Source organism: Acanthochromis polyacanthus, chromosome 2 (genome assembly GCF_021347895.1).
Source record: "Acanthochromis polyacanthus isolate Apoly-LR-REF ecotype Palm Island chromosome 2, KAUST_Apoly_ChrSc, whole genome shotgun sequence".
Lineage (NCBI taxonomy): Eukaryota > Metazoa > Chordata > Actinopteri > Pomacentridae > Acanthochromis > Acanthochromis polyacanthus.
This window is the reverse complement of record NC_067114.1, coordinates 38,013,920-38,041,801: the sequence shown is the minus strand read 5'-3', so window position 1 is coordinate 38,041,801 and position 27,882 is coordinate 38,013,920. Positions and strand designations below refer to the sequence as shown.

The 27,882-nt window shown below is 39.7% G+C and overlaps 2 protein-coding genes across 3 annotated transcripts; one reads left to right on the top strand and one right to left on the bottom strand.

Moving 5' to 3' along the window:
* On the top strand, positions 1-10,931 carry LOC110957854 (ras association domain-containing protein 7-like). 2 transcript variants are annotated; one of them, XM_022204058.2, is made up of 5 exons: positions 1-121; positions 6,327-6,455; positions 7,757-8,392; positions 8,475-8,737; positions 9,819-10,931. In XM_022204058.2, the coding sequence occupies exons 2-5, from the start codon at positions 6,353-6,355 to the stop codon at positions 9,972-9,974; spliced, it is 1,158 nt and encodes a 385-aa protein (XP_022059750.2). In that variant the 5' UTR covers positions 1-121; positions 6,327-6,352; the 3' UTR covers positions 9,975-10,931. The 2 variants fall into 2 exon arrangements, with proteins under 2 accessions (XP_022059750.2, XP_022059749.2); XM_022204057.2 differs by having other exon boundaries at positions 8,475-8,743.
* LOC110957843 (NLR family CARD domain-containing protein 3-like) lies at positions 10,923-27,280 on the bottom strand. The gene is made up of 12 exons (XM_051937612.1): positions 27,051-27,280; positions 23,353-23,455; positions 23,129-23,269; positions 22,433-22,564; positions 21,148-21,223; positions 20,755-20,983; positions 16,106-17,861; positions 15,829-16,002; positions 15,560-15,733; positions 14,258-14,431; positions 13,496-13,542; positions 10,923-12,525 (listed from the first exon to the last, which is right to left on the bottom strand). Exons 1-12 carry the CDS (start codon positions 27,232-27,234, stop codon positions 11,936-11,938), a joined length of 3,780 nt encoding a protein of 1,259 aa, XP_051793572.1. The 5' UTR covers positions 27,235-27,280; the 3' UTR covers positions 10,923-11,935.
* Between the last annotated feature and the right edge of the window lie 602 nt (positions 27,281-27,882).

Genomic DNA, 27,882 nt, shown 5'->3' with positions numbered 1-27,882 from the left:
GCTGAAGCGTGTCTGTAGGTGACTGTTTTACTCTCAGCTGCTCCGCTGCCCATCAGCCTGAACACACAGCAGTGAGAAACAAGAAGGACTGTCAATGAAACAGGGGAGCTTCAACTAAAAGGTGAGTGTGTTAAAATTCCTCTCTGAGCTGTAATAACCTTATAACCTGAGTAAAAGGATGGTAACTATTTTGTTTTTTAAAAAATAGAAACGGTCCAGTTTGTTGTTTTGGAGTCTGTCAAGTTAAATAGTTTAAATTGAACACAGAACGGCATTCATTTTTCCATTTATTGTAAATTATTTTTTCTGAATGTCTTCTTAATATCTAATATGTATTTTAGACACTGATCTCACAAGTTGTTATTGTTTAATGTTTAGATAAAATTTGTACCTGTCTTATAACCTGTAAAGCACTTTGGTCAACTCTGGTACTTTTAATCAGCTTGATTTCAGTTACATTATGTTACTTGAATTTATGGACACTCAACTTCCACAGGGTAGCCTCAGAACAGATAAAATAGTTGAAATATTTGCAATCAGTTTACCTGAAGTCACATGGAAACGGGTGCAGATAAAATCAAGTTTACATAACGTGATGAAAATAAGCAATTTCATTTTGCATAAAAACAATCCTATCAATCAGTCTTAGTTTAGGAGTCCTGAAGAAATTAAATCTAATATTATAATCGGGTGAATTTCAGTTGCAGAGCTCAGAATACAATTCATTTATTGAACAGGCAATACGCTCAAAAATATTGACAGTTCTGAGTTACATTTTTATCATTTCTCATTTAAGAAGTATTTTATTCATGCAAGCAAAAAAAAAAGTTTTGGTTTGAAAGCTTGCTTCGTAAGGAAATTAACTATTTTCTATCTAGAAATGAAGTGTACTATCACCACTTTTAAATCTTATATATTTAAGATGAGTCAAATTCAGGATTATCCACATAAAGAAAATCCTTTAGTCCATTTCTAAGGCTTTGAGGACCTAAAATACGAATGAATTATCTTCTGAATGATACTGAAACCGATGCTGAGCAGAGGAATCTAGTAAACAGAGAGTGGAGGTATTTGTGGGTGGAGTCTGAGTCTTCCAGGAATGTCAGCATGTTCTGCCACATTCCTGCACTCAGCAAACCTGTGTGTCTTCCTCTCCTGCAAATGTGTGCCAAGCACTCAGACACACACCTTCACACACTTCGGACACCTGTTCTAAAATTATAAATGTACCTGGTGTGGTAAACTCAGCACTTAAAGGGTTCCTCTAATGTCTGAAAAAAATACAATCGGCTTCAGAAAGTATTCAGACCCCTTCACTTTTTGCACATTTGCCATTTATCCCATCATTCTACATTCAGCATACAGTAATAACTCCTTGCTGTGGTTCCAAACTGTGTTTAGATGCATCTTATATACTTTAATAATTTTTGAGATTTGTCTACTGGAGTCCATCGGAGGTAATCTCATTTGCCTGTACAGTTAAGTCTAGAAAGCCTCCCACCTGTGAATATAAGGTCCCATATCTGCATGTCAAGACAAAGACTGCCTGCATGAATTTTGAGAAACTGCATTTTAAAGACACTGAGAGAACAAGGAAATAAGACTGACAGATCTGATAAGTTTGAAACTGGAACTCTTTGGGCATAACTCCAGCCAGTATGTCTGCTGATCAGTAGGCACTGCTCATCACCCGATAACGCGCTCCTTACACTGAAGCATGGTGGTGGCAGTATCATGTTCTTGGTCTGGAAAAGCAAGATTGGTCAGAACAGATGCAAATTTTGGATAGCTGTAGCACCACAATGATTTGAAGCAGTCAAGACAAGATCCAAGTGGCTTTAAGATGAGTCTCTGACTGTCCTCTGGTGATGCAGCTAAAGTCCAGACCTAAACCCCACAGAAAACCCTTAGACAGACCTGAGGATAGACATATATATGTTTCCCATCCAATTTTATCAGGCTTGAGAGGATCTGCAGGTAGAATAAGATTAACTGTCCAAATCCAGATGTGCAAAGCCCACAGAAACTTACCTAAGGGGACCGCAAACTACAAAGTGCTGAATAAGGCGTCAACTGCTTCTGTAAATGACAGACTTCAGTTTTTGGTTGGAGTGTAGATTGGTGGGGGGAAAAAACAACAATTTCATAAATTTAAAATAAAATAACAATATAAGAAAGGAATATTAGAAAGGAAAATAAATAATAGCCTCATAACAATGACTCAGAGAAACTGATGTTATTGGACGTATTCCAAATTCTCAACAGCAACTCCACCAAAATTGAAGTCACAGAAATGAAGCACAACAGTTCTGCATTTTAGTCATCAGCACATTCAGCAGCCTTCGAAAAATAGCACTGGTTGAGTAATTATAACAGATAAGGTCTGGTTCTGATACAGGGACCTCCAGGGTTGGTTAATAATTAGTTTGGTTTAACAGTACTGCACAGTGTATCTACTGTGTGCTGTTTTTTAGTTTAAGGTGAATGATCTCCATTCCCGCAGGTTAATATGGATGTCATATGAAAACAAAAATGAAAATATTTCAGTTTAACTCAGTGTGAGTAAATGCATTTAGTTACTCTCCACTAACCTTGCCAGCAAGTTGATTTCTCGCGATATTTGTGAGTTCACAAATCTCTCAAGAAAGCATCTTGCACCGCTCCCGCTTTCACTGTTCGGACAGAGCCAAGTTGGCACGGGCCAATCACGCAGCAGTATTCGTGTGTGGGGCGGGATATCCGGGTGTGAAGACGACAGCACTCTAGACGACACCAAGCGCCAGTAGATCAAAACAAACATGGCAACGGAGGACAACGATCGTGTAGATGCTGCTATTAAGTCAGTTTTAGCCGAATCTCCTATCGCTTCTTTGAAGGAAGAACAACGAGAGGCGCTTTGCGCATTTCTTGATGGTAAAGATGTTTGTGCTTTTTTACCGACGGGTTTTGGCAAGAGTTTAATCTACCAATTGGCTCGCCTCGTTGTGAAGATCCCGCGATTGGCTAAAAACAAACCTGTCAGAGGCGGGACATACTGTTGCATTGTCCAATCCGTGCCTCTTTCCTCCGAACGGATTTACATGGAGCGGTCCCAGATTGATATTGTGGAGTACTATCAAGTACTACACAATTATTAATCTGGCTATTGCCAGGTTAACTCTCCACCAATGTCTTTAGGAATAAAGTTAAAGTCTGAACACAGTTTGAAGGAACAACTGGTCTTGTCTGCTTGTGAATGTAAACGGAAGCAGGAAAGACAACAGTGAAAGTAAAGAAGTATCTGTAAAATATCTGCTGATGTGCCAACTTCCTTCAAACAGGCTGCTGTTTGTTATACAGTTTCCAAGTAGATTCATGGTGTAAAAAATTCCAGAGTGTATGAGAAAATTCCCTAACATGACTTCTCCGTGTCAGTTCACCCTACGGCATCATGACAGCATGAGAGAGTGACATCTTATACTTGTTTTCACCTTTAGGTTACTACAAGTTTCATGCGTCATCCAGGAGATACGTTACATTTTTGTACAGAAATAGCACCTTGAGAAAGTTGCTATGTTGTAATAATATATGTTTTCAGGTAAATGTAATGTTGGCTGAATTTGAACTTTTTAAATCAAATTAAATGCTCACTATGCTTCCTACTAATGCTTCTCGTTTAATCATTGAATCAAAGGCAACTAAAATGCAGTTCAAGTGCCAGTTTAACCAAATTTACCAAAACATTCCCCTGTGTATTTTTGGGGTATCTAACGGCAGAGTATTTGAGCTCCTGTAAGAGAAAAATAACCGAAAATGTCAAGAAAGATGACAGAGTAAGAAAATCATAAGCCTCTTTCCGATATACATGCCCTTCTTTTAATCTCACTGCACTGAATATGTCGGCTTCATGTCTGAATGATCATCCTGCTCACTCTACTGTAAACATTATGACAACAGTCTAACTAGGTTTGACCTACTAACATTTGTGCGTCACTTTCACTACACACCGGTTTGAACTGCATACCACTGTATTAATGGATAGTCAAGTCACCATTATTTATAGAGCGCATTTAAAATAATTTTAAAAACTAGACATAGTTACTGAAACCAGTGGTTTACAACCTTTTGAGGTGCCGACAAAAAGTAGTGTCAACATAAGCATTTCAGATGTCTATGAATAGTTACCAGCTAATGCTGAAAATTTGGAGAAAATATATAATTAAAATTTTTCTGACATAAATTGTGATTGCACTTGCAGTACAATTTTGAAAGTCTTGCCTCAGGTCAATGTTCACTCAGTCATAGATTTAAAACATATTGGAGCATTTTCACATGAGAAATCATTGAAGGTGCTATTGTTAAACAAGGAGGATGGCTTGAATTTGTAAAACCATTGACATGATAATTGGATAACTGAGTCCCTGGGTCAGACAGAGTGCATATTTTATATTACACCCATTTCAGTTTACTAATTGCAAGATTTTGTTTTCTAATCAGTTAATAGCTCAGCCCTATCAGGGGTTCAAACTTGCTCCAACTACTGCAGCAACAACAGCAACATGCTGCTGACACATTGAGGTTTACCATAACTAATATCATTATATCATCCATCACTCAAAGAGACCAAAACTAAATTTTAACTTGAATACTTTAATTATGCACCTTTATGTTGTTTTATGGAGGATTTTTCATGCAGGACTTTTGCTAAAGGACCTGAATACATCACCTTTTTTCACAACTAACACTTAATGTATAATAAGCACAGGAATTAGAGTATGTGTCTCGGTAAACTGGTCCAGTGAGTCCTACGTGGAATGTGGCCATCAGACATGTAAAAACACTGTTTTGTGCTATGACATTTCTGCTGTAAAAAAAAAAGGTACAAACCAGGATATTATCTCTCCTCGACAGAGAACAGTTGATTACATCTGTGTAAACTGTCACCTGTCAGTGTTTGCTGAAGTGAACACTGTCACATTTAAACTGCGTCACGCCCCTCTATTAACCGCACAATTCTAGCTAGGCAGAATTTCTAACATTCCTATGGCTATCACCTGGAGGCTACCTTCTCAATTCCTCTTAGCTAAAACAAAATCCCCAAACTGTAAGTCACCGTCTTGGTTTAGTCGCTGACAAATTAGGATAACATGGTTGTGGCTTGAAAAACTCAATTATTAACACAGCTATGTTGGCCATTTTAGTTAGCTAGTCAGGCTAGCTAAGAAATAAATAACTCACCGAGACCTTTGTCAAAACCAAAACATACAACAGCAGAGACAGGAAGTAAGCTGGAAAAACTCTAGCTAACTAGCACTAGCTGTAAATAAAAAAACAATATTTATCAAAACTTTTTTTTTCTGCTTAATTAGCTAGTTAGTTTCTCTTCTCTCACGCATGGCTCCAACAGGCGGCGCTGCAATCTGATTGGCTGTTGCCCATAGCACTCTTAAAGTGACAGTACATGGAATAAACTGTCCTTAATAACCACTGTAAACAACAGCAGGCAATGAACAGAAGTGGCTGATACAAGTAAAAAAGCGTAGCAAAATCTATTATGTTCTATTATAGTATAAATATACACGATTCTGTCTATTAATATAGTACATTTTTTCAGAAATTAAATTGTTAATTAGGATACAATTTGATAAGATGAGCCTTCATTCATCCCACAGAGGGGAAATTTGCAGTGTTACAGCAGCAAATCAACATCATTAGATGAACGAAAAACTAGATATTATTTCTTTTTCTTCCATATTGCACAAATTCCTTTGGCTGTGAAAAAATAAAATAACACTGGTCAACAACAAATTTATTGGTTTTTGAGCTGATTTAGGATAATTTTGGTGTGCTGAATCCAAAAATCACATTGGTTTTGCTCAATCAGGTCAACTTTCTGAACTGGGATGCAGTCAGTTCTGGAATATACAGTGTAAATGGATGTCATTAAACAACCAAGCACGTAATAGACTGAAAATGACAATGGGCACATCGAAGGTGGAGTCACAGACCAGAAACCACAAGTCAGTAATGAGTTTGTATTGCATAGTGACTCACATATGCAACCTGTCAATGCAGTTTATGGTCCTGAAGGCTTGTTGAAGTTTGTGGACGTACTGTAAGACAGGATCACATGCACAATCTATAATTGCTGTTTAATATCCTTCTCCATTGATTTGCAACAAGAGCCAATACAACCGGATATTTAAAAAACTGGAATACCACAATATATGTCTGTGATTCAACTTGCAGTATAGTATCGACCAACTCTTGCAGTGATGGATTTGTTCGTTTTAAATGGTGTACAGTGACGTTTTTTGACTCAGTTACTGATGTGCATCTCCCTGCAGGTCACAGGTGGTGCTGAGAGCGAGTGATGGAGCTGAAGGTGTGGGTGGAGGGTGTGGTCAGAGTGGTCTCTGGCCTGTCACTGAACACTTCATGTCAGGATGTCGTCATCGCACTCGCACAAGCAATCGGTAAGTTTTTCACTCCTACCGCCCTTCAACACACGCTCAGTCACATGTCATAATAAACACATTTCATCTTTTAAAAAAGAGTCTGACCTAAAAATTTTAGTTTTTCTTTTAAATCTTTCTGATATTACCACCCCTTTTACAAAATTTACAGTTTTATTTTCATTGTCTCTGCTTTGATTGCAGCATTTATGGTGCAACTTCTTTGTAAACACTGCAAACTCTGGTGGAGATCATATAAGACTTTTAGCATTTTAGCCTTTCTTTCTTTTATTGAATTTCCTTTCGGGGATAAATAAAGTTCTTGTATTGTACTGTATTCTGACGTATCGGCACACAAGTATACAGCTAAAACACAATTAAAACACAATTCAAAACGGTTAAAAACAGTTTACAACTGAAACAGTTACAAATATTTAAATACAGAAACAAAACAAGTAAAATATGTTCAAAAGTAATTTAGAACAGGTAAAAATGGTCAAAATAGACAAAAACACTAAAAGAAAACCTCCTTAAAACAGCTGAAACAGAAAAAGCGAAAACACTAATAAAAACAGAAAACATAAACTTAACTTTGAAACTGAAAATCAGCTAAAACACAATTAAAACAATGAAGTCTATTGATAATGCTTTAAATCAGCTGAAATACACTTTAAAACAAAAAAATGGCTGTAACCGTTTTAAGAACACCAAAACCTGTTGAAACTGTTTAAAAAACACTAAAACAGATAACGTTTAAACACTAATAAAACACTCCAAAACACAAACGAAGAATGCTAAAAACTGTTAAAATCAGCTAAAACTCAATTCGAAACAACTAAGATCATTAAGAATAGTTAAAGCAGCTAAAATACATTTAAAATGATTCAGACAGAACAGTTGCATTCAATTCTAAAGTGTTGAACATGCTTTTCCTTTTTCTACAGCAAGATGTTTGATTTTTTTTTTTTGGGGGGGAGTGTAATTTAAAATGAACACAATAAAATGGGGAAAAAAATGGTCTCAAATATGTAGATTTATTTTCAAAATTCCTCAATAATTTGTTAAAATGGTTGCAGTTTGCTGCACTGTTTGGTTCGAACAGGAGGAAATAATGTTTTTTTTCACATGTTGTACTGCTGTTTTTGCATCTCTTTGAGCCTGTTATAGAACATTATGTAGCAGTCAACAGATGTTTTCTCCAATAGCCTCTTGAAAGTAAATTCACATTGGTTTGTGTAAACCCCTTAGCTTTACATTCAGCCGTTTGTCAGTTGTAATGTATTGTGTTGTTACATAGTCCTTTGTGTGTGTGTTTTGTACAGGTCAGACAGGCCGGTACGTTCTTATCTTGAAGCTGCGAGGGAACGAGAGACATTTGGTGGCTGAAGACTGTCCTCTGCAGCAGCTGACTCAGCTGAGACAGCAGGCTGCAGAGGTCCAGTTCATCCTGCGGAGGACCGGTCCCAGCCTCAGTGAGGGTCCAGACACTCCCTCCACAGTGAGATGCCTCCCCCTGCCCAGACCATCAGAACCAGAACCCCTCAAGCACCACAAAGAGCCTCAAAAGGCTTTCACCTTCAATCTGGGACCCTCGACGTATCCCAAAAGGACTAAACCAAACAGAGGCTGGTCTCCGTCGCCCAGAGCCTCGCCTGAACCCCGGGCCTCTCCTGTTTCTTTCTTAGACCCTCCCAACTCTGTGAATGCCTCCAAAGAGGAGGTGTTCAGGCAGATTCTGCAGCAGCAGAGGAGGCTGCAGGACCTGGATATTCAGCTTCAAGCTCTGGAGAGGGAGACGGAGCAGTGGGAGAGGTCCTCTGCTGCAGCTCCTAGTCTGATTCCAGGCCTTGCAGAGGAACTGGAGGAACTTGAGCTGCAGCTGAGGCAGAAGGAGGCAGAGCTGATGCATGGAGAGCACTGGGAGGCTCAGCTACAGGAGGAGATGGAGCGAGAACAAGGTAAATCTGTTTACATTCTACACATGTTCCAGCCATGCTTTCTTTCTTTGGTGTTACTGCAATAAGAAACTTTCATCAACAGATATGCACAGGCGTCTGCACCAGATCCACTCATCCGTAGACGATCAGAGTTACAAGATCAGGGAGCTCCAAAGCCGCTCTGCACATCTAGAACAGGACCTGCAGCTCACAGGCCAGAACCAGAACTCTCGGGCGGGAACGCCGCAGCCAGACGAGGCCCTGAGGCCCCTGAAGCAGGAGCTCCACAACCGGCTGCAGCTGGGAGAAGAACTGGATGCAACACTGTCAGAGACGCAGAGGGAGCTCCAAACTGCAGAGGAAAGGGTAAAGGTATAACTCCATCCTCTAAGATTCTCTCTTAGGGCTCAGTCACACCGCAGTTTATAAGAGAAGCATGCCAGACACAAATTGTCCCTCAGAACACCAAAACCTGCTGGTGAGGTTGAAAGGAGGGTTATGTTGAAACAATTCACCAAAACGACACCATTCAATAGAGCCAGAAACTGTTAAAACTGAAAGAATTTTCAGTTTACAAATTTCTCATTGGACTTGAATAAATCATGTGTGAAGTTTGGATGTGTCAGGAAAATCAACCAAATCTAAGCTTATAATCACAGTGTCAAAATCATTTTCTTCTACAAGTTTAATTGAAACATTTCACCACAAATAAATCATTCCCTGTAACCTGTTGCTTTCAACAAGCATGGAGTTGAAAGACCTAATATTGCAATTAAAAGCAAGCCCACAGTCAGTGGAATATGGCTGGGGGGAAAAAAAAAAAAAAAAGACCAAACACCCAAACTATTTGAGATACAGAGAGTAAATAAGTTCAGTAGCTTTACTGCAATCTGTGAATTTCCTCAAGACAAAGTAAAACTCACTTCACAAACTTTGGAGACACAGGATTTATCGTATTAGCTTTACCACAAGAACAAGTGCTGGAAAATCTACTCACTGCAAACAGGGTCTGAGCATTTTGTGTCAGCAGTGAACAGTTATGGAGAAAGTATTCATACCCTTTACTTAAAAGTGCCAATGTAGCAAAGCAAAAAATTCTACATTAAGTGAAGGTACTGCAAAAAATTTACTTAAGTAAAATACACTGCACCAAAATGTAGCGGTATTATAATATACAGGGACAGCAGATAAATCTGATTAATCTGAGGATCATCCCACACAATCCACAATTGGTGCTAAAGTGAGCATTTCCTGCCAAAGGAGGACATTTGTGAGATTGAATCAGGATGAATGACTTTGTGCTTTTGTACTATTTAAAGAACATGAGAACCAGTGCAACAATATGGCTGTTTTAATGGTTTTTAAGCTACTCAGAAGAATAATATATATCAGTTCTTGATTTCAACACAGTACCCTCTGATAATACAATATCCTTTGTGTTCTCCAGGACAGATGGGAGACGATCGAGGAGCTGGATAAGGAGCTGAGACAGTGTAAACTGCAGCAGTTCATCCAACAGACTGGTGTAACGGCACACACTGACCAGACAAACTCCCTGACTGACAACGAAGTTTACCTCAGTAACGCTGGTATTATGGAGTAGAAGACTGTCGTCATATCTCGGCAGGTTGTTCACAGTAATTCTCACCTACAGTTTGGCTTTACTGAGGAAAATAAAACAAAAAGTGAAGAATGTACATCTTTCGTGGGGATTTCTATCCTCTCAGATGAAATAAAGAAGGAAATGCAGCAAAAAATGCAGAGAAAAAGGAAAAAATAATAATAAAACTAAGTCAATCTCATGAAGTGAAACACAATATTTTCTTCAGAAATATGATAGAAAAAAAATTAAATTATGAAATTAATTTGAATATGAATAACTAAAGAGTATTTTCTCTGTTTTTGCTGCAGGACTGAAAGAAAAACTTGTTCTCAGAAACTTTTAAGACACTACTGTGTGTGTGTGCGTGCGTGCGTGCGTGCGTGTGATAAGTCAATCACTGCCAGTGTCTTAAAAAGGAAAATATGACATTTTAAATATCTTTCACATGACATAAATGTTGCCACTTGTTTTTTGCTTGTTAATATTTTATATTTGTCACATTAAGTCTGTATTGTAATTAATAGTTCACACAACTTTAATACTATAACAATGTTATTTTTGTATTTTTATAGAATGAATGTACAGTAAACCCTTTCCGAATTAAAGCTCACCTGATGTAGCAGTTTATCTTCTTATCTTTGCTCCACCAGAGGTCGCCAAAGCCTCATCTATGAAGTGATGCAGCTTTACCTGCGCATATTGTTAGGGCTTCCTGCAGCAACAGTATTCACTTGGGGCCTATTTCACGAAGCAGGTTTTACAAACTCTGAGTTTCTTCCACAACTCTGAGTTGATCTACTCGGAGATAGAAAACTCTGAGTTTCCCTCATTTCAGGGTTAACAAACTCAGAGTTTTCCCTAAACCTGCTTCGTGAAATAGGCCCTTGTAATACAGACACACAACTACAACTACAAAACATCAGAAAATAAAGAAAAAATATATTTTTAATACCCAGATTGCTTCTTTAAGGTCTCATTTTTCAGTGCAATCATCATGACCAACACAATATTCAATGGAAAATATAAATATGAGAACAAGATGGTATTATTCCTTAAAAGTATACTTAGATTAAAATCGTTGCCTGTCTGTAAATCAGATCCAGTTTATTTATATGGCATGTTTTAATTAAAGGTGACCAAGCAAGCAACACCAAGAATATGTGCAATAAAGCAAGGCTAAGACAAGAACTCTCTGACTCATAAATCAAAATAAACATAACAAGAAAAAACAGGCTAACTTCAGTTTCTAAAATACATTTTTACCAAAATGTTAAGGCCAACAGATTTTTGTTAAACACGTCTAGGAGAATTTATGTGGCCTGAAGGTAGAGTTGGAGCAGAGAAGTTAACCATGTGAATGCAATTGCAGGGCATTAAAAGCAAATAAAAGAACCTTAAAATCCATTCTTTGTTTACTTTGTTGCTAGTGCAGAGATGCTAGTAAAGGTGTGATGCTTTCCATTTTTCTTACAGCATAAAGGCTGGTTATTTTCCTACTTGCAGACATGTTCTGATGCCACGTCTATGAAACAGAAATTCAAAATGCATACTGCAAGTTGTGACCTTGATGTGAACCAAACAGTCAGCACCAAAGAACTTTTCTGGGCAGGTACAGTCTTCATTCCTGTCCAGATGTGGATTCACAGTCAATAAGAAATGTAGCTTATGAACATCATACAGTAGCTCTAAATATCAACGAAAATGAGGCTCATCAATAAACACAAAGTTGGAAGCCATGCAAAGGAATGATCAACAATATCAAATAATGATGAAAACTATGAACATCTATATATATTTGAACATGGCATTTTTAACAACAACAACAAAAAATAGTTTAGAAAATATTGATTTGTCAATTCTATATGTCATTTCCAGTCATAGGAAATCTGTTGATCAAATCAAAAAAAAAAATCTAAACCTGGGATCCACATGAATGTAGGGCTTGGCTACACATAGACTTCTCATATGCTTGTTTCTGTGCTCTCTGCAGAACACAGAATCACAGAGGAACCAGCCCGGAGCCTACAACCAGATGTAGACGAACATCTGAACCCAAATCCAAACGCTGGATAGAGAGGTTCAGTGAATGTGCAGTAAAAGGTGTGGAGGGGGATCAGCGTGTCACAGCAGACTCTGTAGAAGGTCAGGGTACCGGCCGGACAGTCCAGATAGACTGCTACTCTGTGAAAGACGGACGAGGAGCAGAAAGGGAGTTTGATTTGTCTGCCATTGTGATAAACGAAGCAGCCATTGACAGAGCAGCTCAGGCTCCAGGACTGATCATTCCATCCAAACCTACACTCATCCCCATATCCTTTCCTTCTCATTCCTCTGGAGGTCACTGCAACACAAACATCTCCTTCCCACTCAGCTTCCCAGTAGGAGCGACCGGTCAAGCCATCTCTACACAGAACCTGAGTCCAAAAGTCGAATCTGTCAGGGTGATCAGGACACAGCTGCTCCTCTCTAAATACCACCCTTTTGTTGTTGCCGTCGATCAGCTTCAGGTTTTTGTGTGCTGTGATTGAGTCCAGTGTGAGTTCACACGCATCTGAAATTCCAGATTGACAATATATTTTTTTAACGTAAATTTATTTCACAACTGTGAATTACAGTGCTAAAGTCAGGGCTTATCCTTAAACTACATGTAAAGTGAAGCATATACAGTACAGTATAATGTTGGACAGAGTAATCACTGAATAGTTTTTCAGAGAGATTAAATTTGAGGATAGATCTGTGTAGATGACTGTGAAAAATGCAAAACAGAATCCCAACTGTTTCAGTAAAAAGCAATTTGACTCTTTTTTTAGCTCTTGAAGACATTTTACCTCTGATAAAAGAGACTTTCTCAGTTCTAACTGAAAAGTTCAGAGTATTAAATACTTACTCTCCCCCTAAAACACATGGCTAATTGCCCATAATGGCACCACAGTTACATGCCTTGAGCTGTGAATAGTTGTGAAACTGCCTGGAGAGAAATGACTCAAGGTGTTAATGATAACAAAACTGTGTGTGAAAGGAATCTCAAGATTGTCTGCATATTCCCAGTCACCCAGGTCATAGCAATCCAAAGAGCTTCAGCAAAAAACAAGTGGAGAATTGAAAAGGCCTCTTCAAAGAGATGTGAAAAATTCACATTCCTTTTACTGAAGCACTTCGGATCTCAAGACTGCATTATAAGCACCTGACAAGACAAGTCAAGTCATTTATATAGCACATTTGAAAGACTGTCCCCTATCTTTTAGATCCAGGTAAACTACTATATCTTGTCCTCAAGACTGAGGAATACCTGACTATGAGAGGTGAAACATCTTCAGGAACCTAAAAACAAGTCCCGTTACTCTCCACTGAAGCATTTATAACTACCATGAACAGGATTACGAAGAATCTACACAGACTTATGTGAAGTAAAGAGGTATTCAAATTCCTAACTGTACTTCAGCCAAAAAACTGCAAGAATAAAGTATAGTAATAGTCAATGTGTATGGTGATGTTCTCATGAAGTAATGTTTAACACTCACACTTTCTGACACCACGTGCCAGCCTCTTCTCTCCACCGTTGTCCATCCTGGAGAAACACACAAAGTTAGAGTCATAATCATATCCTTTCCATTGTTTTCTCAGCCAGTAAATATGCTACTGATATCTATCATATCCTCAGACCATGTCAGGTCACACTCCCTCTGTTTAGTTCTTAGCTGACGCTTCTATGAATTGACATGGAAACTACCAGTGTCTAAACCATGTAGCCTCAGCTCCACAAAGTTTGGTTCTAGGCCAAAGGATCCTGAATTCTATCATGAACTCTCTTACAGTTTCCAAGGTGACAACATCAATCTGTTCTGGTCATAGCAAGTATAAGCCTGCCATTGGCTGCTGATCGGAAATACAAACAAGCCAGAGTCTTTTCTTCACCTATAGCAGACTAATACTGTAGTACAGCCAGACTATTATGTACTACAGAATAGGCAGGCTAAGCAAGACTTAATGGGAAATGAAGGGCAAAGCTCTTTCCAACCCCAGGTTATGAACAAACTGTACATTCTTGTGTGGCTATCGTTCTCTCTTGGATAACTGTCACTTCAAGGAATTTGTGGTTGGAACAAGGTCTCATGAAAACCTCACATTCCATTATAGTGCCTACTAACATCTCACGTCCTCTACTTACTGTGGATTTTACCATGCCCTAAGCCATTTCTTTGGGAGGGATACTCTGGTGATCTTTGATAATTTCTTTCTTTTGTCCTTTCTGAGATCAAATAAACCCAAAAGTGCCACACTACCTGAGAGTCTCAAGTGCCCATTGATCATCCTTCAGTCCAGCAGAGAGCTGCTGTATTCCTGAGTCTCCTGGATGGTTGTAGCTCAGGTCCAACACTCTCAGATGGGAGGGGTTCTCACTCAGGGCTGAGGTCAAAGATGTACAGCCTTCCTTTGTGATCAGACACCCTGACAGGCTGGAAACACATAAAACACAGAGACTTGGTTGCATTGAATAAGAAACACTGTTGAACCTTTAGTGGAGTGAAAGTGCTGCAGAATGTATTTTCAGCTTTGGTATAGGTTCTGGCAACTTCCTTTTCCAACAATGATTCCAGTCTGGGTCAGCAGTTTTCCCTTCCCTGCTGTACACAGTCTGGCTAAGACCTGCCTTCTTAACCATGAGGCACTGGACAGCTTGCCAGAGGCCCACCAAATGTTTCTCTCCAGAACCTCTCAGAACACCACCCACACCCAAGTTCATGCTTCCACAACTAACTACAGCAGCAGCCCTTTTGGCCAGCTTTTGGCCTCCTTCACAGCTAGCATCTGCTAGCACATTTTCAGGTTGCTGCCAAGACAGGCACCACAACCATCTGGCCACAGCTCCTATAGTTGCTTGTGCAATGGAGGTTTTGAACATGGCCCACTCAGATTCTATGTCCCCAATGTCCCCCGGGGTGCAAGAGAAACTCTATCAGAGCTGGGAATTGGTCACATGGACAGAGGCCTAGACCAGACATTCCCAGTTCACCATCACTACAAGTTTAGGTTTACCAGGTCTGTCCAATACTCTTCCCTGCCTCTGGATCCAACTCACCTCCAGGTAGTGATCAGTCAACAACTCTGCTCTTCTCTTCGCCCAAGTGTCCAAGACATTTGGCAGCCAGTCTGATGGCACACCCACCAAGTCAATCATCAGCTTTTGGCCTAAGGTGCTCTGGTATCAGGTACACTTATGACCCAATTTATGCAATGCATGAAGAGCACAAAAGTCCAATAACAGAACACTACTCCATTTCAAATCAGGCAGGCCTAACCTCCCAGTCAGACAGACAGCAAAGACACGAGACATGAACTATGGACACTTAAGTAAGCTGATAACCACCGATTATCTTTGGGTGTACCGAGGGCTTTGTTGAGTCAATAAAGCTTGGCTATGTCTTACTTGCTTTGTAGTACACCACTCTGATCCATTACACAACACCGAGGATGACCTCCATTGGCTGCATTCCCTTCAGCACATTCATTCTGACACATTTACTGAGGGAACAAAAACACTAAGTAACAACGGTTATGTCAAACACACAAATCAGAATCCTAACCTGAGAGTTTCCAGGGCACAATATGGACTCCTCAGACCATCACAGAGTAGCTTCACGCCAGAATCTTGAAGGTCATTGTTGTTTAGGTCCAGATGTTTCACACTCGAGGACGGGGAGCTGAGAACTGTGGCCAGAACTTCACAGCTTCTCTCAGACAGGTTACACCCTGTCAGCCTAAAGAGAATAGACTTAGTCAGTAAATTCACACACTGAACATTTCAAATAATTAGTAGTTTTCAGTTCATCTTTTCTTCTAACTACATCCTGACCTGAGAGTTTCCAGGGCACACTCTGGACTCTTCAGACCATCACAGAGTTGCTCCATGCCTGAATCCGGAAGGTCATTGTTACTCAGGTCCAGCTCTCTCATATTCGAGGACCGAGATCTCAGAATTGGAGCCAGAGCTTCACAGCTTCTCCATGAGAGTTTACAGCCACTCAACCTGAGTGAGGAAAGAGGAATGCAAAAGAAAATGCTTGCAATCATTTGCTTTTTCCTTGACTACAGAGGCTACATTTAATTTGATGAGGCATGTGTTTGCTTACAGAGCTTTATTGGAGGCTTTCACCACTGGCAGTAGCCACAAAAGTGCTTCTTCTGAAGCCGAGTATTTTTTTAGGTTGAACACATCCAGGTCTTTCTCTGATGACAATAAAATGAAGACCAGAGCTGACCAGTGATCGGGAGAGACGTTGTTTGAGAAGAGACTCCCTGAACTCAGGTACTGCTGAATCTCCTCCACTAGAGAACTGTCCCTCAGCTCACTCAGGCAGTGAAACAAGTTAATGCTTTTCTCTGGACTGTAATTTTCCCTGATTTTCTTCTTGATGTACCCAACTGTTTCTGCCTGTGAGCGACTTCCTGTCTGTGTTAACAGGCCTTGTAGGAGAGTCTGATTTGTCTGCAGTGAAAGGCCCAGGAGAAAGCGGAGGAACAAGTCCAGGTGTCCATTTGGACTTTGTAAGGCCTCATCGACAGCACTTTGATATACCTGTGTCGTTGGGTCTTCTGAGAGTAGATTTTTTCCAGAGTTGATGAATGTCAGATGAACATGAAGAGCAGCTAGAAACTCCTGAACGCTCAGGTGGACGAAGCAGAACACCTTGTCCTGGTACAGCCCTCGCTCCTCTTTAAAGATCTGTGTGAACACTCCTGAGTACACCGAGGCTCTTTTGATATCAATGCCACACTCTATCAGGTCGGATTCGTAGAAGATCAGGTTTCCTTTCTGCAGCTGCTCAAAAGCCAGTTTTCCCAGAGACTCAATCATCCTCCTGCTGTCTGGACTCCAGTGTGGATCTGTCTCAGCTCCTCCATCATACCTGACCTTCTTGACTTTGGCCTGAACCACCAGGAAGTGGATGTACATCTCAGTCAGGGTTATTGGCAGCTCTCCACTCTCTCCGATTCCCAGCAGCTCCTCCAGAACTGTAGCAGTAATCCAACAGAACACTGGGATGTGGCACATGATGAGGAGGCTCCGTAATGTCTTAATGTGGGAGATGATCCTGTCGGCCTGCTGCTCATCCTTGGATCTCTTCCTGAAGTACTCCTCCTTCTGTGGGTCATTGAACCCTCTGACCTCTGTCACCATGTCGACACAGTCAGGAGGGATCTGATTGGCGGCTGCACGTCGTGTGGTTATCCAGAGGCGAGCAGAGGGAAGCAGCTTCCCTCTGATCAGGTTTGTCAGCAGCACATCCACTGAGGTGGACTCTGTAACATCAGCCAAGATCTTATTGTTGTGGAAGTCCAGAGGAAGGCGACACTCATCCAGACCATCAAAGATAAACACAACCTGGAAGTCCTCGAAGCTGCAGATTCTTGATTCTTTGGTTTCAGGGAAAAAGTAATGAACAAGTTCCACCAGACTGAAGGTTTTCTCTTTCAGCACATTCAGCTCTCGGAAGGTGAATGGAAAAATAAAGAGTACATCCTGGTTGGTTTTGTCTTCGGCCCAGTCCAGAGTGAACTTCTGTGTTAACACTGTTTTCCCGATGCCAGCCACTCCCTTTGTCATCACTGTTCTAATGGGTTGATCTTCTCCAATTGAGGATTGGAAAATGTCTTCACATTTGATGGTTGTTTCTGGCTTTTTTGATTTCCTGAATTCATTTTCAATTTGTCTGATCTCATGTTCATTATTGACCTGTCCAGCATCTCCCTTTGTGATGTAGAGTTCTGTGTAGATTTCATTCAGGAGTGCTCGTTGTCCTGGTTTGGCAATCCCCTCAAACACACATTGAAACCTCCTCTTTAGATTAGACTTGAGTTTACGCCGACACTCTGCATTCTGAGCTCCTGACACAAACAATAAATTAAATTAGGAACACATACAAGACAAAATCTGACAAATTCTAAAGAATCATACTGTCAATTTCAAATACAATGAATGCCTCCCCCTAACAGTCTGTCCATCCATAGTAACCTATAATATGAATCAACACAACATACACACGTGGACAAAATTGTTGGTACCCCTCAGTTAAAGAAGGAAAAACCCACAATTCTCACTGAAATCACTTGAAACTCACAAAAGTAACAATAAATAAAAATTGATTGAAAATTAAATAATCAAAAACAGCCATTACTTTTGAATTGTTGATTAACATAATTATTTAAAAAAACAAACTAATGAAACAGGCCTGGACAAAAATGATGGTACCTCTATAAAAGATTGAAAACTATTTGACCAGAGTGACATGATTAACTCAGGTGTGTCATTTAATTGACATCACAGGTGTTTCCAAACTCATAATCAGTCAGTCTGCCTATTTAAAGGGAGACAAGTAGTCACCCTGCTGTTTGGTGAAAAGGTGTGTACCACACTGAACATGGACAACAGAAAGCGAAGGAGAGAATTGTTCCAGGACATCCGAAAAAAAATTATAGACAAACATCTTAAAGGTAAAGGCTATAAGACCATCTCTAAACAGCTTGAAGTTCCTGTGACAACAGTGGCTCATATTATTCAGAAGTTCAAGACCCACGGGACAGTAGCCAACCTCCCTGGACGTGGCCGCAAGAGGAAAATTGATGACAAATTGAAGAGACGGATCGTTGGAATTGTATCCAAAGAGCCCAGAGCAACCTCCAAAGAAATTAAAGGTGAACACCAAGGCCAAGGTACATCAGTGTCAGATCGCACCATTCGTCGTTGTTTGAGCCAAAGTGGACTTCATGGGAGACCACCAAGGAGGACACCACTGCTGAAAAAAACTCATAAAAAAGCCAGACTGGAATTTGCAAAAATGCATGTTGACAAGCCACAAAGCTTCTGGGAGAATGTCCTTTGGACAGATGAGACCAAACTGGAGCTTTTTGGTAAGGCACATCAACTCTATGTTCATAGACTCAAAAACCAAGCATACGAAGAAAAGAACACTGTCCCTACGGTGAAACATGGAGGAGGCTCAGTAATGTTTTGGGGCTGCTTTGCTGCATCTGGCACAGGGTGTCTTGAAAGTGTGCAAGGTACGATGAAATCTGAAGACTATCAAGGCATTCTGGAGAGAAATGTGCTGCCTAGTGTCAGAAAGCTTGGTCTCAGTCGCAGGTCATGGGTCTTCCAACAGGACAACGATCCAAAACACACAGCCAAAAACACCCAAGAATGGCTGAGAGAAAAGCGTTGGACTATTCTAAAGTGGCCTTCTATGAGCCCAGATCTGAATCCCATTGAACATATGTGGAAGGAGCTGAAACATGCCATTTGGAGAAGACACCCATCAAACCTGAGACAACTGGAGCTGTTTGCTCATGAGGAGTGGGCCAAAATACCTGTTGACAGCTGCAGAACGCTCATTGACAAATACAGAAATCGTTTAATTGCAGTGATTGCCTCAAAAGGTTGTGCAACAAAATATTAAGTTATGGGTACCATCATTTTTGTCCAGCCCTATTTCATTAGTTTGTTTTTTTAAATAATTATGTTAATCAACAATTCAAAAGTGATGGCTGATTTTGATTATTTAATTTTCAATAAATTTTTATTTATTGTTACTTTTGTGAGTTTCAAGTGATTTCAGTGAGAATTGTGGGTTTTTCCTTCTTTAACTGAGGGGTACCAACAATTTGGTCCACGTGTGTACACACATGGACAAAATTGTATATAGTAAACACACTGTGTTTGTCTCAGAGGCTCATGCAATCATTAATCAAATATGCATTTAGAACACAAAACGAGTAATTTTGGTAATAAAAGTCAGTTTGAAGTGCTGCATGCAGTGAAAAAAAAAAAAGCAACACCCACCCTGGGTTGCCTACAAACCAACAGCTTAACAATTTTACTTGCTTAACAAGATGTGTTTAGTATATTACTTTGGTGTTACATCACATAGGATTTTATTTCTTTTGTCCAAAGCCATTCACAATAAATGCATGCAAGTCTTTTCCTATGACCGCAGGATTCCAGTTACCCAAACTTTCAAAGTCACCATGGGGGATTATATCTACAGTGCAAAATATAAAAGTCTTTTTAAAGTCCCTGTCAAAACACAAGCATCTTTGTTCCAAAAAAGCCATAGATTTATTATAGGTCTGCTGGGTCAAAACTATAATGATGCTAATATTTGATTAAAAGTCCCTCCACAGTTTCTGGGTGCACCTTTGACCTCTTCTCTCCACAGAATTGGTGCAGTTTAGCAAAATTTGTTGGCTTTCTGACACAGATTTGTTTTTTTCTGCACAGTCCACGGGTTTTTGATAGGGTTTAGGTCAGGACTTTGCAAAGTCCAGCCTAAAACCTTAATTCTAGCCCGATTTAGCCAACGTCTGGTGTATTATGAAATGTAAAATACAACAAAAGAGCAGCCGAAATGTTGAGCACCTTCTCCTGTCCTAATTTTTTCTTTTAACAAGTTTACAGGCATCAAATTCAAAATATGCATCTGTTTTTTCAAATTTCTCTATTCAAATGTTTGCTGCATTGTCTTTGCACTGTTTTGGATTAAATAGATGCTTTAAATGAGTTGTAAATCTTGGTATGACATTTTTATTTTCATTGTAAATGTGTTGTACAAAGACTGAGAAAGGACTTTCAGTGATTTAAGAGAAAAATGAAAAATATTCCGATCACAGACAAGGCTTAGAGGATATTTAAATAATTTCCAACTTGGTAGTTATATTTTTTAAATGGAAACATCAATAAAATCAGACAAAATATATTCAAAATGTGTCAGGAAAAGTTCCTTACTGTTCTGTAGGGTATTAGCCAGCTCTTCCTCTGACATTTCCCTAAGAAAGTGCTGTATCACCTTCATGAGTGCGTCTCTGCAACCCTTCATCTGCACCTCCATCTCACCAGGCATCAGCTCTTCATCATCCATCTGCTTCTCCAAGCATTCTGGGTAATCTTTTCTCAGCACCCTCTGGCAATTCTTCAGCTCACTTTCCACAAAAGAATTAATCTTCTTCTTAAGCACCTGGAAAATAACAACAAACTAAATGCAGTAGAATGTAGCATGTAATTAATCTGTCTGTCTGGAGGTTAGGAGGGTTGAACTGAGCGGTCTAAATACGGTGAAGTCCACAATGATAGTTGATCATTTCATTTGATTTCGCTAATAGTTAAAGGAGATGTACTCACTGTAAATTTGGCACTCAAGTTTTCTTCATATTGCCGGGTGGACTGACCACTGGGCACATTTGAGGTCTGTTGAACTCTGTGAAGAACACATCATGTGTTTATATGACACCATACCTGGAGTAACTATATGCCTTGAACTTATTTAGTACAATTCATCTTGACTTTTAAGACACAGAGACTAATTTTATGCCTTTATCCCATTACTACTGGATTACTGCAACAGTCTTTTAACAAGTCCTCAAACAAAAAACGACCACATAGGTCATCTGTACACGCCTGTATTACGACCCAGTGTTACGTTTTGACTTATGCGACCTCTGGCGGTTGAGTAAATATCGACACTCCGGAGTCGCAGGTGAAACGTCACCATGAACAAACTTTTATCTAACACTATCCCTATCCCTATCCCTAACCCTAACCTTAACCATAACCCTAAACCCGTGTTGGGAAAGTGAGGAAAAAGCCGTTTTGCGACGGAAAATCCGTTTCATGAATTAAATCCCGTAATGCGTTCCTTTTCCCCGTAGGGGTGCTAACGTAAATACACTCTCACGGGTCGTATTCCGGTGCACGGTGCATACGACCGACTCAGTCGTATGAATTTGAGGACTTGTTACAGCCTGTCTTTTAGCTGTCTGAACCAAAAATCTATTCATAGTGATTGAAGATGGATTTCAAGATTAAGAGTCAATAACCTCTTTCATTCCCTTCTAAAAACATGTATTTATCAGAAAGTTTTCCTTAATTTAACTGAGTTTCAATTTTGTTTGGCTGTCTTTAATTTGGGGTGTACAGTGGCACAGTTAGGACTTTCGCCTTGCAGCTAGAAGATCCCCGGTTCACGTCCTGGCCTTCCCGGGATCTTTCTGCATAGAGTTTACATGCTCTCCCTGTGCTCTCCCTCCTCCCACAGTCCAACAATATACTGAGGTTAACTGATTATTCTAAATTGCCCATAAGTGTGAATCTGAGTGTGATTGTTTGTCTCTATATATAGCCCTGTGACAGACGCATGACATGTCCAAGGTGTCTCCTGCCTCCGCCCATAGTCAGCTGGGATAGACTCCAGCTCCCCTGTGACCCTTGTGAGGATTAAGCAGTATAGCAAATTGATGGATGGATGGATATCTTTAATTTCTTTTCAATGTTATGTTGTGTCATACATTGGTTTTTATACACTGAGTTATGTTTTTATGTCTTCTGAAGCACTTTGTAATTTGGGTTTTGAGAAGTTCTCTATAAATAATGATTATCCTCATTATTATTATCCACATTAGCCAACAACCTTTTAATTCCTGGTTTTCCATCATCGGATTGGTCAGCTTTGAAGTCATAAAGGTTACCCTTCGACCGGTCGCTCTTCATGGACACACAGCTGGCTTCGGGACTTTCTGGTCTCTGCTGCTGATGTTTCAGGCTTCAACACAACACAAAAACCAACATACTGTTTGAAATGTTTCACTGTTAAAGTCTAAATAATGAAAATGACCTTAAAGCAACATTAAAACCACCATCCACCAATACTGTAATAAAAAACCCCATCTGTGGTGAAAGTTATATATTTAATCGTTTTTGCCATGAAAATGCTCCTTTACTGTCTGAAATGATTTAGATGCTCTTCACCATTGCCTTCTCTACAATGTTCGTGTTTATGATGCCTCTCCACCTACACCTTTCACATTTCCTGCAGCACAAGCACACCAGTTCACCTACAGTTCTGCTCAAACATTGTAAAAGTATACTCCACACAATGACAAGTTGTAATACTGGACAATTTAGTCACACACATTGGAACTGATTTTGAAGGAGAAGAATGATGCAGAAAGTTCCACCCTACAAGCTGAAAGGAGTGGTTCCTTAGACGTGTTACGTAGGAAATCCTCAATAATAGTGCTGACTGCTCATTTCATTCATGACATCTTCTAGCATATAAAAACACAATATGGATGTTTAATAAGACAAAGCAAAACTTGATTTTCACCAGAGGGAGGTGTTAATTTCTGGTTTTCCATCATCAGATTGGGCTGCTTTGAAGTCATAAGGTCTACCCTTCGACTGGTCGCTCTTCATGGACACACAGCTGGCTTCATGACAGTCTGGTCTCTGCGGCTGATGTTTCGGACTTCAACACAACACAAACAGAGCTCTGAGAATGAATTTGAGTCCTGGGAGGATTTGGGTCATGAGCAAAGAGCATCAACTCACCTCTGAGCTTTTGTCTCACTGTCATGTTTCAAGCACTCGGTGGTTTTGGAGGCAGTGTCGGCCTCATTTTTCTTCTCACACTGATTCATTGCACATCCAGCACCTTTAAACAAACAAGACATCAGAACTGCTTAATTACTTCTGAAGCCATATCCATTCACAGAGCCTCTCTGCCATCACCTGTAGAGAAAAGAAAGAAAAGAATAGAGTTTAAATGCTTTACAAAACTCAGAATAATTTAGATATTACAATAAAATAATACAGAAATAACACATGCCATTTGAACAAAGCAAATGGCATGTCTTGACTGATTTTGTCTATTGGGGTCACATGAGCTGCAAACTGCAGGCAGGCTGCCAGCTTTGAAAAGGAAACCATGTTGTTTTGAACTGATAGACCAAGGAAGCAGCACACAGCTGGTGAAGGTGTTTATGCTGACAACGGGAAAATATATGACCAAAAGAAACTGGCCAAAGGTCCTTTTTTCATCTGTTACTTGAAGTGATTTTTAAGGGAAGTGTTATTAAGGGGAAAAGTCATGGTTTTAAAGCTCTGTAGATGATACTGCAGCACGTCTACTTGAAAACTGCAGGTTCAGCATGTAATGTGAGGTAGCTGACTGTCTTGTAAATATGAAATATCAGCATTTTAAATAGCTTACCACACAAAAGTGAAAATATTCTGTTAGCGGACTAAAGATTTCCAGCTTAACAAGGCCATGCTTTGTACTTCAGGGAGTTTCCAAAAAATTTTCAAAAAATTCCATGTCTTTCTTTCTATTGTCAGCATTATCGCTCTCACGAATTATTTTTGATGATAAAACCAAAAATGAAATGAAATAGCAAGTCATGTTGAACAAATACACCCTTAGACACAACATTAAATCAACTGACAGCTGAGAGTGTAGAACACTGATTATCTTTTTGCAATCCATTGTTCTGCAGGTAAACCTTAGGTCCTGAAATTCATGTTTGGTCTCTCAAAAATGATGCTGCTACACAACTAAACTGCACTCTCAATCACATTTTGAGGGAAATAAATTTTCTACTAGATTACATTTGTGATGTATCAAATATGTTTCTAATCAACAAATCAATACAAGTAGTTTTGCTGCTTTACTTTTGGTGCTTTTAAGCTGACCAATCCTATATTTGATGGGTGTAACTCATCTTCTGGATAACCTGAAGACTGAGGAGAAGTGCTGTTAAAAAAGGGTTGTGATATTTTTCTAAACCTACGCACAATATTTTGGTACCTTCAACCAGGGGTGAAAGTAAGATAAGATTCTTGCAGGAACTGTGCAACTCAAAAAAAATTTTTAGTTTGTGCGCAAAGCGTGCGAGCATCATACAAGACAGATGTTGATAAATTCTGCTCTTTTCTGACTCCTGTCCCCATCCTTGAGTGCATAATGTAAGATGTTAGACACATAATTTAATATATGGCAAAACATTTATTTTCTTTAGGGGAAGTCGGGGAGATAACATTAGAACAACAATAACATTATTAGTAGTGCAGTAGCACTACTCTGTGACACCAGCAGGTGATAGTGCTAACCAATGTTTTCCCTGGCCTTTATCTGTTATTTGCACACAAAATAACAGATTGTTGCATTTACGGCACTGTGCCTAATAAATGATAACATGGGAAATGGAATTACAGCGATTTCCACATTTTCCACAGAGGGCTGTAGTAGTTGTCTTCCTTTTCTTTATAGTGGCAAGCCATGCCTGGAGTTGAGATGGCTGCTTTCCTTCCCTTGGCCAGCCATGGCTTCACATAAGGCATCGGACCCCAATGTCAGAGTTATTAGCCTGCTAAAATTAGACTTCTGGCCTATTTAACACATTTATACAAAAAAAGCAGAAAAATTGTTTTATGTAAAATTTTAACAGCAGTGTTTGTTAGTGGCTTTTTTGGCCTTAATTGTATGAAAGGGAGAAAAAGATAAAATCTGATGATACACAAAAACTAACAATGCATCAAAGTCAGTTTTGTTACAAATCTTTGTTATATCCAGCACTGTGATAACAGGTAAAAAAAATCTCCAGCCTCCAATAATTTTTTATATTGAAAATCAGTCATTTTGTGTGTTTTTCCCAAAATCAGTGACACCACTTATAAAATTGGCATTTAAAATATTTAAATAAAAAAAATACAATTAATGTTTAGTTTGATCAGAACTGCAGTAAATTAACACATTTACACAAAACAGAGAAAAAAAAATATTTATCTTACAGCAGTTTTTGTCAGTGGCTGTTTCTGGCCCTAAAGCAGGGGTGTCAAGATCCGTTCCTGGAGGGCCACTATCCTGCATGTTTTAGATGTTTCCCTCTTCCAACACACCTGATTCAAATGATCAGGCTCGTTATCAGGCTTCTGCAGAGCTTGATAATAAGCTGATTATTTGAATCAGGTGTATTGGAAGAGGGAAACATCTAAAACATGCAGGATAGTGGCCCTCCAGGAACTGAGTTTGACACCCCTGCCCTAAAGAAAGGATGGGAATTGGAACAGTACTCAAGGGTTAATTCAGTGTTACAAAAAAATGTAGGCTATCTCATGCTGCAGCAGGTTAGCTGAGAGCTGCACAGCTGGCTTACAGCCTAGGCCCACAGTAAATGTAGGCTACACAAAAAAAAAATCTTACAGCCTACTTTTGTGTTCTACTCTAGTAACATTGTCAGCCATTTTTGACAGAATGATAGATTTCATGGTCCTCTCTGGTCTACTGCATAGCCTACCTGCTCCATGTGCTTCCTCTGCACTTTCCGCTCTCTTTTCCTCAACCTGCCTGTCATCCCTCTTCCTCTTGAAAATATTGTCAATTTTTCTTTGCATTTTTGACCTGTCCTGGTTGTCTCGGGAGGCGGGGACGGGGGGAAGGGGTACTTACATCACCTAGGCAACCAGCCATCCAATGAAAAGAACGCATTGAGTTTACCTCACTTCCACGTGTGCTTGTTTGCGGAAGGAGTGATGCTGCTCGCATGACAGAGAGACGGAGAGTATTTCACGACGCATGAAGCTTCACAATTTATTACTTGTGGATTTATGTTCTGTTTATTTTGCAAAAATGACTACCCTGTTGTCTGCAAAAAAACACACAACAGTGGACATTGGATTAACGTTACACTACAGCGAGTGACTGCCTACTACAAGCTGCAACCTATCACGGTAAGCGAGTACTGTATCGTACATATGACAGCCTAGTGCTCGTCAGGCGCATCAACCTTGTTCAACACGTCACAGAAGATGTAGTCTGGAGATGAGTTTTATGTATTCATCAATTTTACACTTATTTCGGTAAAATGTTGCTTGAAAAAAGAAAGGGCTCACACACGGGCGTAACCACCATCTCAGAAGTGAGGGGGACAAATTTTTCAGAGCAATTTATCATTCTCTTAGATTTAATTGCACCGTCCTTAGTGGCTAAAGAACCACATAATCCCTAACAGCCACAGTACAATACCAGGGGACCAACTAGGCTAGTTCTTTAAACTATAAAGTATAAAACTTTAAACTATAAAATCTGATGTTTTAGTGGCCAAACTCTAGTTGAGTTGACAACAATGTCCCTTGAACATCTACTGGACGAGTAGCCAAAGGTGCCAAACGCTGAACATGAAATGATCAGTACTGCCTGGTTTCTCCCGCAATAGATATCTTATTTTCAGGAAGTTATAATCTCTCCTTACCTGTAAAGACCCTACATCCTTGTCCCTGCTGCTGGCCTCTGATCCATCTCCTCCCTGACTCTGCTCTTTCTGTTATGGCAATAAACATTAAAAAATGTGGTAAGAAAAATTCTGAAATAGCATTAGGAAGAGTAAAAATTGCAGTAGAATTTAACCTCAAAATCACTTTAACCCATAGATACATATTTTTTTCACCTCTGCAGACCCTGCATGGTCAACATTACTGCTGGCCGCTGCCTCTGGTCCATCTCCTGCCTGACTCTATTATGGAAATAATCATTAAAAAAAATCTGAAAATCAAAATTCTGAGATAGAATTTGAAAGAGAAGCAGTAAAAATAGTTGTAAATTTAACCACTTTTATACCACAGATAGCCTATTCTTTTCTCTCCTCCCTGACTCTCCTGTTTTAGGACCAAAAGACTTAAATACATGGAGAGCAATTGTGAGCACATCTTCTGCCCAGAAATGAAAGAGGACTGGGTTTATTCCAAGAATAAACTAATTAGCAGTAATGTAACAGAGGCAACAACATTTAAAATATTGTTAATTAGCTTAACATATTGATATATTGCCACGTTTTACCTTGTCATCATTTAGCTAACAAGTCTAACATTGTTTGCATCTAACAAGGTCACACAACTTACACGGTTTGTTTGGAAAAACTGTGTAAAGTTTTTTGCTTCTTGCTGGCTCTGGCTGGTTTGCTAAACATTACTACAGATGCACGTTCAGCACTGCTCAGCACAGCAGCACGTCTCCTCTGGGACACCTGCGTTAGCATGCGCTCATGGTGCATTCAAAGACGGCTCGGGAAAACACGTTACTAGACG